Genomic DNA, 10,863 nt, shown 5'->3' with positions numbered 1-10,863 from the left:
AAGTCGACTCTTCATTTTAATATATTTGTGCATTTTTATGTTGTTTTTATAAAATGGCAAACATTTTAATCTGTTCCTCCAAACAGAGTGCAATAACCTGAATCCGGAAGTAAACATCTTATAAAAAAAATTTCGTTGTGCAAATTGATTAACAATGAATCTTAAACAAAGTGCTAGCATTAGATTAATCTGAGATTAATTGATGGTAAATGCTTCTGTTGAAGCCATCAGTCTGCATTATTAATGGTGTTTTTTTATTTTTTATGAATTGTTTAATTGCGGAATTAGCTACTGAAGAACTACACTACCCATGATGCTAAAAAGAAAGATCCACCAAACAGCCACAGCAAAAGAGCCAAGAAGCAGCCACCCACTTCCATGACACACTGCAAATGATGCAGCTGAGTCGGTCTCCATACCCTCTCAAACTACTTATTTGTACTGCGTGGCTGTGGCTTAGGTGGTAGAGCAGGTTAGCCACTAATCACAGCGTTGGCGGTTCAGTTCCTGGCCTACATGACTCCACATGCCAAAGTGTCCCTGGGCAAGACACTGAACCCCAAGTTGCTCCCAATGACAGGCTAGCGCCTTGCATGGCAGCAATGCCGTCATTGTTGTGTGTGTGTGCGCGTGCATGAATGGTTGAATGTGTCACAGTGTAAAGTGCTTTGGAACCACTAAGGTTAAAGCGCTATATAAGTGCAGACCATTTACCATTTATTTGGCAATGTACTATAAATATTTTGATTCTATACTTATCAACAACTTTAAAGGAACAGTTAACCCAAAAATGAAAATTCTTAGTCTCATCATTTACTCACCCTCATGCCATCCCAGTTGTCTATGACTTACTTTCTTCTGCAGAACACAAATGAAGATTTTTAGAAAAATATTTCAGCTCTGTAGGTCCTCATAATGCAAGTCAACAGGGTCCAAAAACTTTGAAGCTCCAAAGGCACAGAAATGCAGCATAAAAGTAATCCATATGACTCCAGTGGTTAAATCCATGTCTTCAGAAGGAAAATGATTGGTGTGGGTGAGAAACAGATCAATATTTAAGTCTTTGTTTACTATAAATCTACACTTTTTCAAACAGCCCTCCTAATTATTCTTCTCTCCAAAGAGTTCCTCTTTTGCTTTTTGACGATTTGCATTATTTGTGCATATCGCCACCTACTGAGCAGGGAGGATAATTTATAGTAAAAAGGACTTAAATATTGACCTGTTTCTCACCCACACCTTTCATTTAGCTTCTGAAGACATGGATTAAACCACTGGAGTCTTACGGATTACTTTAATGCTGCCTTTATGTACTTTTTGAACTTCAAAGTTTTGGACCTTGTTGACTTGCATTGTATGGACCTACAGAGTGGAAATATTCTTGTAAAAAAATCTTAATTTGTGTTCAGCAGAAGAAAGTCTATTCCTGAACGTGAACTATTACTTTAATAGTTTTACATTTTCCTATTGTCATTCGCAATGGGATTGTAGCATTGCAAAGACATTGAGTACACAGTCTTGTACCTTTTGTCTTTTTGTCTGATTATCAAATACTTTTTTTCTGAATTTGTAATGATGTGATTCATCTCAAACGCTGTTGGCTTGGTTTGTGGTCTCTTATGACCAATTTTATGAAATAAATAATGAATGGGGAAAAGTACTTCTGGAACTAAGATGGCTGAAAAAGTAGGCGGGCACTGTTGCACTCTATACATATTCATCTTATGTCCAAATTTCACACAGTCTTAGAAAGTCATTGAAAACTTGTGGTATTTGCTATAATCAATATAATTGTTTTAGTTTTGGCTAGAATTTATGAAATTATTTTTAAAAATCCAGTAATCTCAAGACTCAAAGTTTTGTGCTCAGAATGTGTGGGAAACCTGCATATGTTTGCTTTGAAGGTCATGGGGACCAGGGAAAAAAATCAGTAATAAGAAAATATATGCAATATTTACTTAAAGTAAATATTGCATATAAGTGGAGATTATTTGACAGTGCACGCCCAAAAAACAGGATGAACTGAACTGTGTTAGCTGCATGCAAAGGTTGGGACTAGAAAAGGTCTAAACTCTGCAGACAAGCCTTATTTGTTGCCCACCTAGTGGGGGGGAGGCATTCCATCTGTCATGCACTTACATGCAATCGGGTCACACTTTGGCTCTCGTGCAAGCCAAGATGAACTCTGCTTTCAGTCACTGTATTAACTAAAACTGTCTGAAAGTGCCTTCAGAGAAAATTAGCAGCTAACCCTTTTGAGGAATGTGACCCTGTACAATTGCTGCTCGAACTCTTCCAGAGAAACAGCTCCTGCTGGTTCATTCTTGATTGGCCTATTGAAAAGGCCCCCTTTACTCCTCAAAATCACTGAAACATTGCATTTGGAGATGCAGTATAAGTTTTGAGCTGTCAATTCCCACTGCATTGAAGTGTGAACCACATATATTGCAAGCATTCCACATCAGGATCAGAATTGATGTGTTCCATTAAAGTATTTGCATTACATTCAACAAAAGCATGTTTTTATTTTCTGAAATTCCATCAAGGGACAAATCTTTTGGGTGTGGTGTATTTTAGGACAAAACTTAATTCTAACAAAACTAGTCAACATGAGAATAAACAAAAATATAGATTTTACAGATGTAAATAAAGATTCACATTCACAAAGAGACAGACAATATACCATGCACTGACAATAATGTGCACACTGTGTTTAAAAGCAACAGTATGTTCATAAGGGCAAAGTGTATGATGAAATTGTTGACTTTTCTCGAGAGGTACTTTAAAAATGCTTTGTTTACAAGTGACATCAGACAATAATGTCAAAGATCAAATGACACCTGCGTTAGTGACCAGCTGCACATTACAAAAACCAACAAACCAGCTGCACTTTTCCACATGGACTCAATAATCCCTTCTCTGTTCTGTGCATATGGTGAAGTCCTGCTGATTTCCAACCTTAAGATTATACAACTCATATGTATATAGAGCCAACTGTGGTTTTCAAGAGGATGTAAGTATCACAAGTATAAAGTTTGTGGCTTTGGGACATGCAGTACCAAGTGTCAAAACAAAGACCTGTGGCATCACTTGAAGGGAAGTAAAATTCACAAGGACAAGGGTGGTGTAGTTGTTATTGCAAACACCTGGTGAAAATCACATTTTTGTTGCTATGTTTGAGCAAGATAATAGTATAAAATATCGATCAAAATATTCCATGGTTTATTGCAGTGAAAATGTAAAAATTTCTGCCAGCCATGAACCAAAAACGCAGTGATTCAATCTTGTGCAAATGTATCAACAAATGCCTGAAGTGTCTTGTTGCGTGTGCCTTTCATAAGGGACAAAGTATTGTCACATAAAGTGCTTGTGTAACAATACTGACGCACAAGAATCGTGCTAAAATCACTTTCAAATCAAACAGGTCACAAAAATAGGAAACAATAGTGCTGAGAACTTGAAATCCAATTACAGTGGGGCAAGAGTATCAGGGCCTACACCTACAGAAATTGTCCATACTGTAATGTCCACTCCATTTGGAATGTATAAGAAAAGAAAACGACTGTAATTCTCTCCCTTTCATCTGTTCCTGTTCATATGGATCAGTTCCACTTTGGTTACGTGTACAAACTGTATTTGTCTGCATAGCTTTTTCAGAAGAGTTGTAATACTATAGCACCTGATACATGAAGCTGAGATACTGAATACTGCCTACACTTCTAAAAATATATAAGCATACCTGAATGTTTCACTAGCAGGCTCTGAATAACTATTAAAGAGACTTTAAACCATAGATTACAAAAAGTATTGAGGGACAACAATTACAAAACTACACTAAGTAGAGCATACTACAAAACTTGCTAGCTTAGTCTGAAGGTTAACAATGACCATATAATCAAAAAACCAACAAAATGCGTAAAGTAGAATAAATATGCCTGGCTTGCTTTGGAGCTTTACACAAAAGTCATTAAAGCATGGTATAACCGCAAGAACCATTGTTTTCATTTCTATTTTTCCACCTAACATTTTTTCTCACATCCCCTTGAACACAGGGTAGTTTAAAATGCCTTTTGACAAACACCCCTACATTTATCTCAAAAGCAAGCTATGCTGTTGGCTCCTGATCTATTTGTTATTTCAGCTAATGGCTAAGAAAAACTACTGCACTGGGTAAATACAAGTGGATACACAAGCACTGCAAGCAGCTAAAGCATGAACCCTGGCAAGGTTCTCTTAAAAACACAGCACACACTACTCCAGTAGGAGTGGGCCTACAGTCTCTTTAAAGAGTTATACAGAGTTTGAAAATGAGGGAATATTGGGATCTTGCTTCTGCTCTAGTGAGCAGAAGAGGAAGAGTCGACTCCGGAGGCTTTTATAGGCAAACCTGAAATACATCATATGTCCCATGGCAACAAAGGAAACAGAGATGATCACGAGAAGGCCAAAGGCCTCAGAATTTGGTGCAAGGATGACCATGATGAAGTGCAGCAGATCGAGAAGATAGTTCATGGAGTTCTGGACACCATTGATGATGCCTCTCTCAGACTCGATCACATTCTCTTGGATCAGTTGGGTCACGGTCAAGTCAAAGGACCAAAGGCCTGAAAGAAGAATCAGTTGAGGAGAATGAATCAAAAGACAGCACAGCACACAATTTTCATAAAAATTACTTGAAGAGTGATTTTGGACTCAAAAGTTGGCTTTACAACTCTAAAGCAATAAAACGATAAGCATATCACTTCTTCCCCAGTGATAACGGAACAAAATGTCTAAATAAAACTACAATATATTAGTTTTGTTTCTTGTTGGTTGTTCATTAACTTACCAACTCTAGCAGCAATGACACCAGCAAAGAGAAGACTGACAGACAAGTAGGACTTCACTTGGAGGCCTTCCTCAAAAATGGTTTTGTTGGTAAGGCCCTGTGGCTCAATAGTGGGAACAATGGTAGGACTCTCTCGCAGCGAAGCACTGTCTCCAAACAGATGTTTAAGGATCTCTTCAAAGGGCGAGATGCTGAGATCAAAGGGGCTTCCAGGAGCGAAGACAGAGGCCACGCAGAGCATGAGGCACGAGAGCTGGATCACTCCAGCGATGAAGCCAGTTCGGATCAGGCCGCACTTCTTCCTAATCCAGGTGAAGGCAACCGTTCCACAAATGCCAGATATGGCTGAGGCTCCCATTAGCAGACTGAGCACTGAACCGTTCAAGCCCTGAGTGTACGCGTAGCCTGTGGTGATGCAGTCGAAACCCAGCACTGTCATGTAGAGGAACGCCAGAGACATGCCAGCAAAGAAGATGGACTGATTGTAGTAGGCTACCCAGCCCTCCTTGAAGGTACGAATGGGCTCTGTCATCTGATAGCAGCAACTGGACTTCTCGCCGAACGTCTTCACCTCAGTGGTTTCATTCATTAGTTGGGAGCCTTCAGCTGGACTTTCACTATTTCCAGTCTCTGCAAAGTTCAATTAAAAGACCACAAAGATAAAATCTAGAGTAATAGATTGGTCATAAGAGAATATGATATTCTGCAGTGGTCAACTCAATGTGTCTGTTCCAAAACCAAGTGTGCTGCCTGCTGCCTACATTGGCAGCTGCCTTCGATGGCAGCATCTTAAGCCTCATAAGAGAAAGCTTTATCTGCCATCTTAATTTTATTTTATTTTTTTTTTTTTTGCCAAGTTTTACAGTACATTCTGGGATTGCCTAACCAGAGAAGGATACATACAATGATACCTTAGAATTTGGTCAAAATTAAGTATCTTAGGAGGCCACATAATTAAGGTACCTAGCTTTTGGAGCAGCCTTCGCATCGGGAGCGCACCTATGATGTCTTCAAAATGCTGCCACCGGAGGCCATTCACTAGGTTTTTCAACAGACCCTTTATTTCATCAGTACATTTACATTGACTTTGAAAGTTTGATTTCAGTCGAATTTGTCTTTTTAATATGCAATGTAAACACTTTATTCCAACTGAAATTGTACCAGTCCAATATTTTTGGAGTCGGACTGATCAAGATAATACAATTGCTTCGTCCAGCATGCACGCTCTTTACTTGGACCACAACTGGCACAGCATTGTTCATGTGCACCAAACGACAGAGGTGATGTGCTACATGTATTACTGGCGCTTCCCAAGCTGACGTCCTTCCTTCAAATATTCGATTGTGTCATGTATACTTGGACAGACTATGTATAGCTTGATGCAAAAACCCTCTGTGGCTCTATTATAACTGCGCGTGTAAATGCATTAAATGTTGTTTACAGAATGTTAACATTACAATGAAGACTTTGGTTGGTATTTGAGGCTGACCTTTTTGAACATTGAGTTTTTTCAATTCTTGGTCATCAGTTTCCTTTAGTCCTGCTTTGATGGCTAGTGCTGGAGTCTTCTGATAGACTTTCCAGAGCAAGAAGTACTCCAAACACATGGAGAACAGGTTCCAGCCCGAGATGAACCCACAACCGATGAAATGGGAACCGAATGCCATGATCTGGCCCACAAGCATTGGAGCCAGAATGTTGGTTAACTGGTCGATTATTCTGACAGTGGCATTCATATCTAACAAAACACACACACACAAAACAAAACACAGTTAAAAACTTTTTCCTTGGAAATGAGAAAGCTATGGTCTAGTTTTTATAGATTTCCTTGAGGTTACTGGGTTCACCAAATGTACATTGTTGGGTTTAAAATCAGGGTCATAAAGAGTGACACTTGAAGGAGAAAGCTGAGTAGTTGTAATATTTTATGGGTTTCTTTGACTGGGGGAAATTAGAGTAATACACAAGAAAGGAGAGTTTAAGATGTTTGTAGCTCAAAGGTAGAAGATCATCCAAAGATTAAGCATTCGTCTACATTATGAACATTTGCAACATCTGAAATCCTGACCTGCCAATTTGCTCCGATCATCTCCAGCCACAACCACCACCCAGTCCCTCTGGATGGTAATGGACATAGCTGTGCTGGCCAGGTTAGCAATGTTAGCAATGGTGATTACCATAATGTAGCATGATGTCTGCAATGCAACAATGTAAGTTTAAAAATGTAATTACAAAAAATGTCATTGAATCCAAAAATGTCATGAGCAGATGCCTGTTGTTAGTCGAGTGCCACAAAAAGCCCATAAATTCAAGTAGATTTTCAGGCACAGTCCAGAACGGTTCATTGAACATGCCATTTTGTCTGTTGTATGGGTCCTTGACCTCAGTGACACGGAGATGAACAGCAGGTTTTGTTTGTTATTGTGTATGTAAAAGTTACAGCTTTCCAAACCTTTAACAGGAGACTCAGTGAACTAATATTGACCAATCAACAGGCTTTCTGTTCATGTGACATCTGCCAGATTCTGCTGACAGCATGCCACCATTTTTGTTACCATTACCAAGGTGTCATGTTTCAGAACAAACAAGAAACATGACAAACATGAACTTAAGCCGAGGCCATGTAAAAAGTGGGGCTACTCTATAATTTTGACTACATTACCTCCCATTTTTTATATTCCAGAATTTAACTTTAAAATCACTCAGAAATTTCTACAATTTTAGCTTTTAGTCACTGAAAACTATGGGGGACACACAAAAACAATCAATTTCCAAACTTTTAAAGCACAATGCAACATTCAGAGTTAGAAACAATTGCAAAAACAAAACTCAGCACCACCCAAGAAGTGCCATATAGACATGGTGACATTCTTACCACCAACTAAATTATCAGTGCATAAGACTTTGGTCAGTGTGTTTTTTAAGAACTGTTTACTCACTAAGAAAACATTGAGATATAGTACCACAGCTTTGCTTGGAAGCTGCCAGTTTTCAAACACTCACCAGTAACCATCCATTGTACAAGGTAGAAAGCTGTTCTTTAAACTGGAAAACGGCCATCAGAAGGACACCACACAGAATTACAGCGGTGTTCTGGACCACCAAGGATGTCTGTGCCACTGAAAGAGAATCCAGACACTCAATTGCATAAGGTTACAAATGGCAGAACAATTGACCTAATAAAATTACAAGACAGATATCACTGCATGGTGATGTGCCATGCTGCACAATAATCAGCTAGAACAATGTTAATCCTGCATGATGGTGGGGGCTTTGTCATGTTTACCTTTCAGTCGGGGGTTTTTGTCCACCCAGTCACCAATAATAGCGCCCATTAAGAGGACGGACCCCGCAACCACCAGTCCATACACGGCCGTCAATAGTAAACTATTGCCATACAGCTCCACCAAAAACACGGCCACAGCAAAATTCCACATGCGATCCCCCTGTAACAAAACAACAATAATAATCAGTATTTTTTTTTATATAGTGATAACAATAACTATATTTCAATGGGGTTTATGCAATTTACATTGGCAATTATGGATTAGTGAGACAACATAATAATAATAATAATTATTATTATTATTAATTATAATATATTAATTATTATAAGTAATAAAAATAATTTGTTCTGTTCTTGTAGTGACTGATATAGGCTATAAGTGAATCAGCTGTGAAACAGATTCTAATGCAAACAGGCTCTTACCCAGGTTGATAGGGCATGTCCGAGGTAAATGAGGAATTTTGCAGACACGAAGAATTCGCGAATTCTTTCTGAAGACACAGACATTTTTTTTTTAGTTTTATTTTATTTTGATCAATCCTAAAAATCCATGTATATGTTAAAAATATGTAAAGTACAGCATCCTTAATGCATGTGACCAGAGAATTTCTATATTTTTGCTTATTGATATTATGCTTGAAATCAATTATAATCAGTTATGCAATCATATTCATGTACTCAGTTTTATATTCATTCATATTATCACTGTATTATTATCGTTGTACTCATGCTCGTGTTACTAGATGTATTTCTTATATGGCCAACCTTGTATTCCTGCATCTATACATTATTGCTACCAAATGCATTCATTATGTGCTCTTGACCAGGTTTATGTTACTTTATGACCTTATGAGGCTTCAGAGTTGGAGCAAGAGAGCCTATTTTATGTTTTGTTATTGTTTCAAGTAATGTTTAGCCAAAGCCTATCAAAAACAGGATGTGTCTAGGACATCTGTGTTTGTATCTTGCTGAGATCAGGAAATTCACAAATTCTTTGCAATATATATGAGCGAGCCTGTAGTTTATCTTTCACTTAACTGCAGTTTTCACACTTCAATAGGTCATAACAATATGACCTGATACTTTAAGTTTAACATCATGCAGAACTTTCTGCACCTAAAAGGGAAGTTCTTTCTGGCACAGTCTCAAGAGGGTATAAAGGCCTTAACGAATCTTTGGGTGTCAGACGAACACCTCTGCTCTCTAGCCCTTTGCATCTGATTCCAACTTTGAGGCCTCATCTCGACTCATTCTGTACTTTAACTTTTTCTCATTTACTTACTTAGTTCATTAGATAAGGACAAGACTTTGTATTGTTAGGTTTGTTTCAGGACTTAGTCTTTGGAACTCAGCAGTTACTGAGTCTGTCCTTTGCACTTCTATAACTGTCTGGTTTGGTTCAGCTACCAAGTCAGACATCAGAAGACTTCAAAGGATAGTTCGGACTGCTGAGAGGATTATTGGCTCTCCCCTAACCACCCTGCTAGAACTGTACACATCCAGAGTGACGAAAAGGGCTGGCAAAATCACTCTTGACCCCATTCACCCAGCTTACTTCCTTTTCGAACTGTTGCCTTCTGGCCGGCGCTACAGAGCACTGAGCACCAGCACAGCCAGGCATAGGAACAGTTTTTTCCCTCAGGCCATTCACCTCATGAACAGTTAAAACTGCCCCCAAATATTTTCCTTTTGTCAATACAACCATGTACAGTATTCAATCCATCCGTTCCTACTTATATCCATATTTCATTTATATTCTTTAACATACCCTTCCTCTTCTTCAATACATCACCTGCACATAACTGTATATTCAAACAACATTATTGCTCTATTGCATATTTCTATTTTATCATCTGTTATATCTTATTTTTTTTATTTATTTTTTTTTTGTGTTAAATGTTTATGTTTGTATGTATATACGGTTGCATTTGCACTGGAAGCTTCTGTCATCATTACAAATTCCTTGTGTGTGTAAGCATACTTGTCAATAAAGCTCATTCTGATTCTAATTGGGTATATCCTTAGGATATATTCACTCAACATTTATATTCAAACATGTCTTATCTGTATTATCGCATTTATTCAGTATTCATAATTTCATCTGATTTATTGACGTTATTTCCATCTGCTGGATCACTGCACTAACTTACGCAAGGCAACTTACCGCAACAAGGTTTCTTAGATGCAGCGTTGTCCATTGTGCATTTAATTTATTGTATTTTTTCGCTTTTACTTTCCACGATTTGTCCTCCTTTGTGTGGTTCGCGATAAACAGGCAGAGTAAATCCTCGTTGCAGATATTCCCTTCGAAAAAAAAAAAACAAAAAAACACGACTATTCCCTTTCCCTCCTCTCCAAACTTAGCTATCACTGTAGCTGAAGTTGGAGAGAAATAACCTCTTGCAGAGCAACCCTAAATGTATAAAAACACTGAATCCGCGAAAGGACCCGACCCTTTCACAGCGCAGCAGAAGCGCACCCTTGTTTATCAGAAGAACTGGTCCGACGGCTGAAATATAAATGCCAAATGAGACACCTCCCCTTCTGTGCTCTGTGCAACAAAGACACAAGCAGCGTTTCCGTGACACAGCAAGATATTTAATAACACAAGCTGGTCTGACAAGGTCGAATTTATGAATCGGATTCAATAATGCACTACATGAATCTGCAAGAGAGACAGATAGATAGATAGAAAGACAGACAGACAGACAGACAGATATATAGACAGACAGACAGACAGACAGATAGA

The 10,863-nt window shown here is 38.4% G+C and overlaps 1 protein-coding gene across 2 annotated transcripts; it reads right to left on the bottom strand.

Moving 5' to 3' along the window:
* Positions 1-2,505: 2,505 nt before the first annotated feature.
* On the bottom strand, positions 2,506-10,625 carry slc40a1 (solute carrier family 40 member 1). Of its 2 annotated transcripts, XM_051710241.1 has the most exons (8): positions 10,279-10,625; positions 8,538-8,605; positions 8,115-8,274; positions 7,832-7,947; positions 6,897-7,023; positions 6,318-6,566; positions 4,829-5,458; positions 2,506-4,604 (listed from the first exon to the last, which is right to left on the bottom strand). In XM_051710241.1, the coding sequence occupies exons 1-8, from the start codon at positions 10,310-10,312 to the stop codon at positions 4,291-4,293; spliced, it is 1,698 nt and encodes a 565-aa protein (XP_051566201.1). In that variant the 5' UTR covers positions 10,313-10,625; the 3' UTR covers positions 2,506-4,290. The 2 variants fall into 2 exon arrangements, with proteins under 2 accessions (XP_051566201.1, XP_051566202.1); XM_051710242.1 differs by lacking the exon at positions 8,538-8,605.
* Positions 10,626-10,863: the final 238 nt, after the last annotated feature.

Source organism: Myxocyprinus asiaticus, chromosome 11 (assembly GCF_019703515.2).
Source record: "Myxocyprinus asiaticus isolate MX2 ecotype Aquarium Trade chromosome 11, UBuf_Myxa_2, whole genome shotgun sequence".
Taxonomy (NCBI): domain Eukaryota; kingdom Metazoa; phylum Chordata; class Actinopteri; order Cypriniformes; family Catostomidae; genus Myxocyprinus; species Myxocyprinus asiaticus.
The sequence above is the reverse complement of the archived record's forward strand: the minus strand, read 5'-3'. Positions and strand labels throughout refer to the sequence as shown.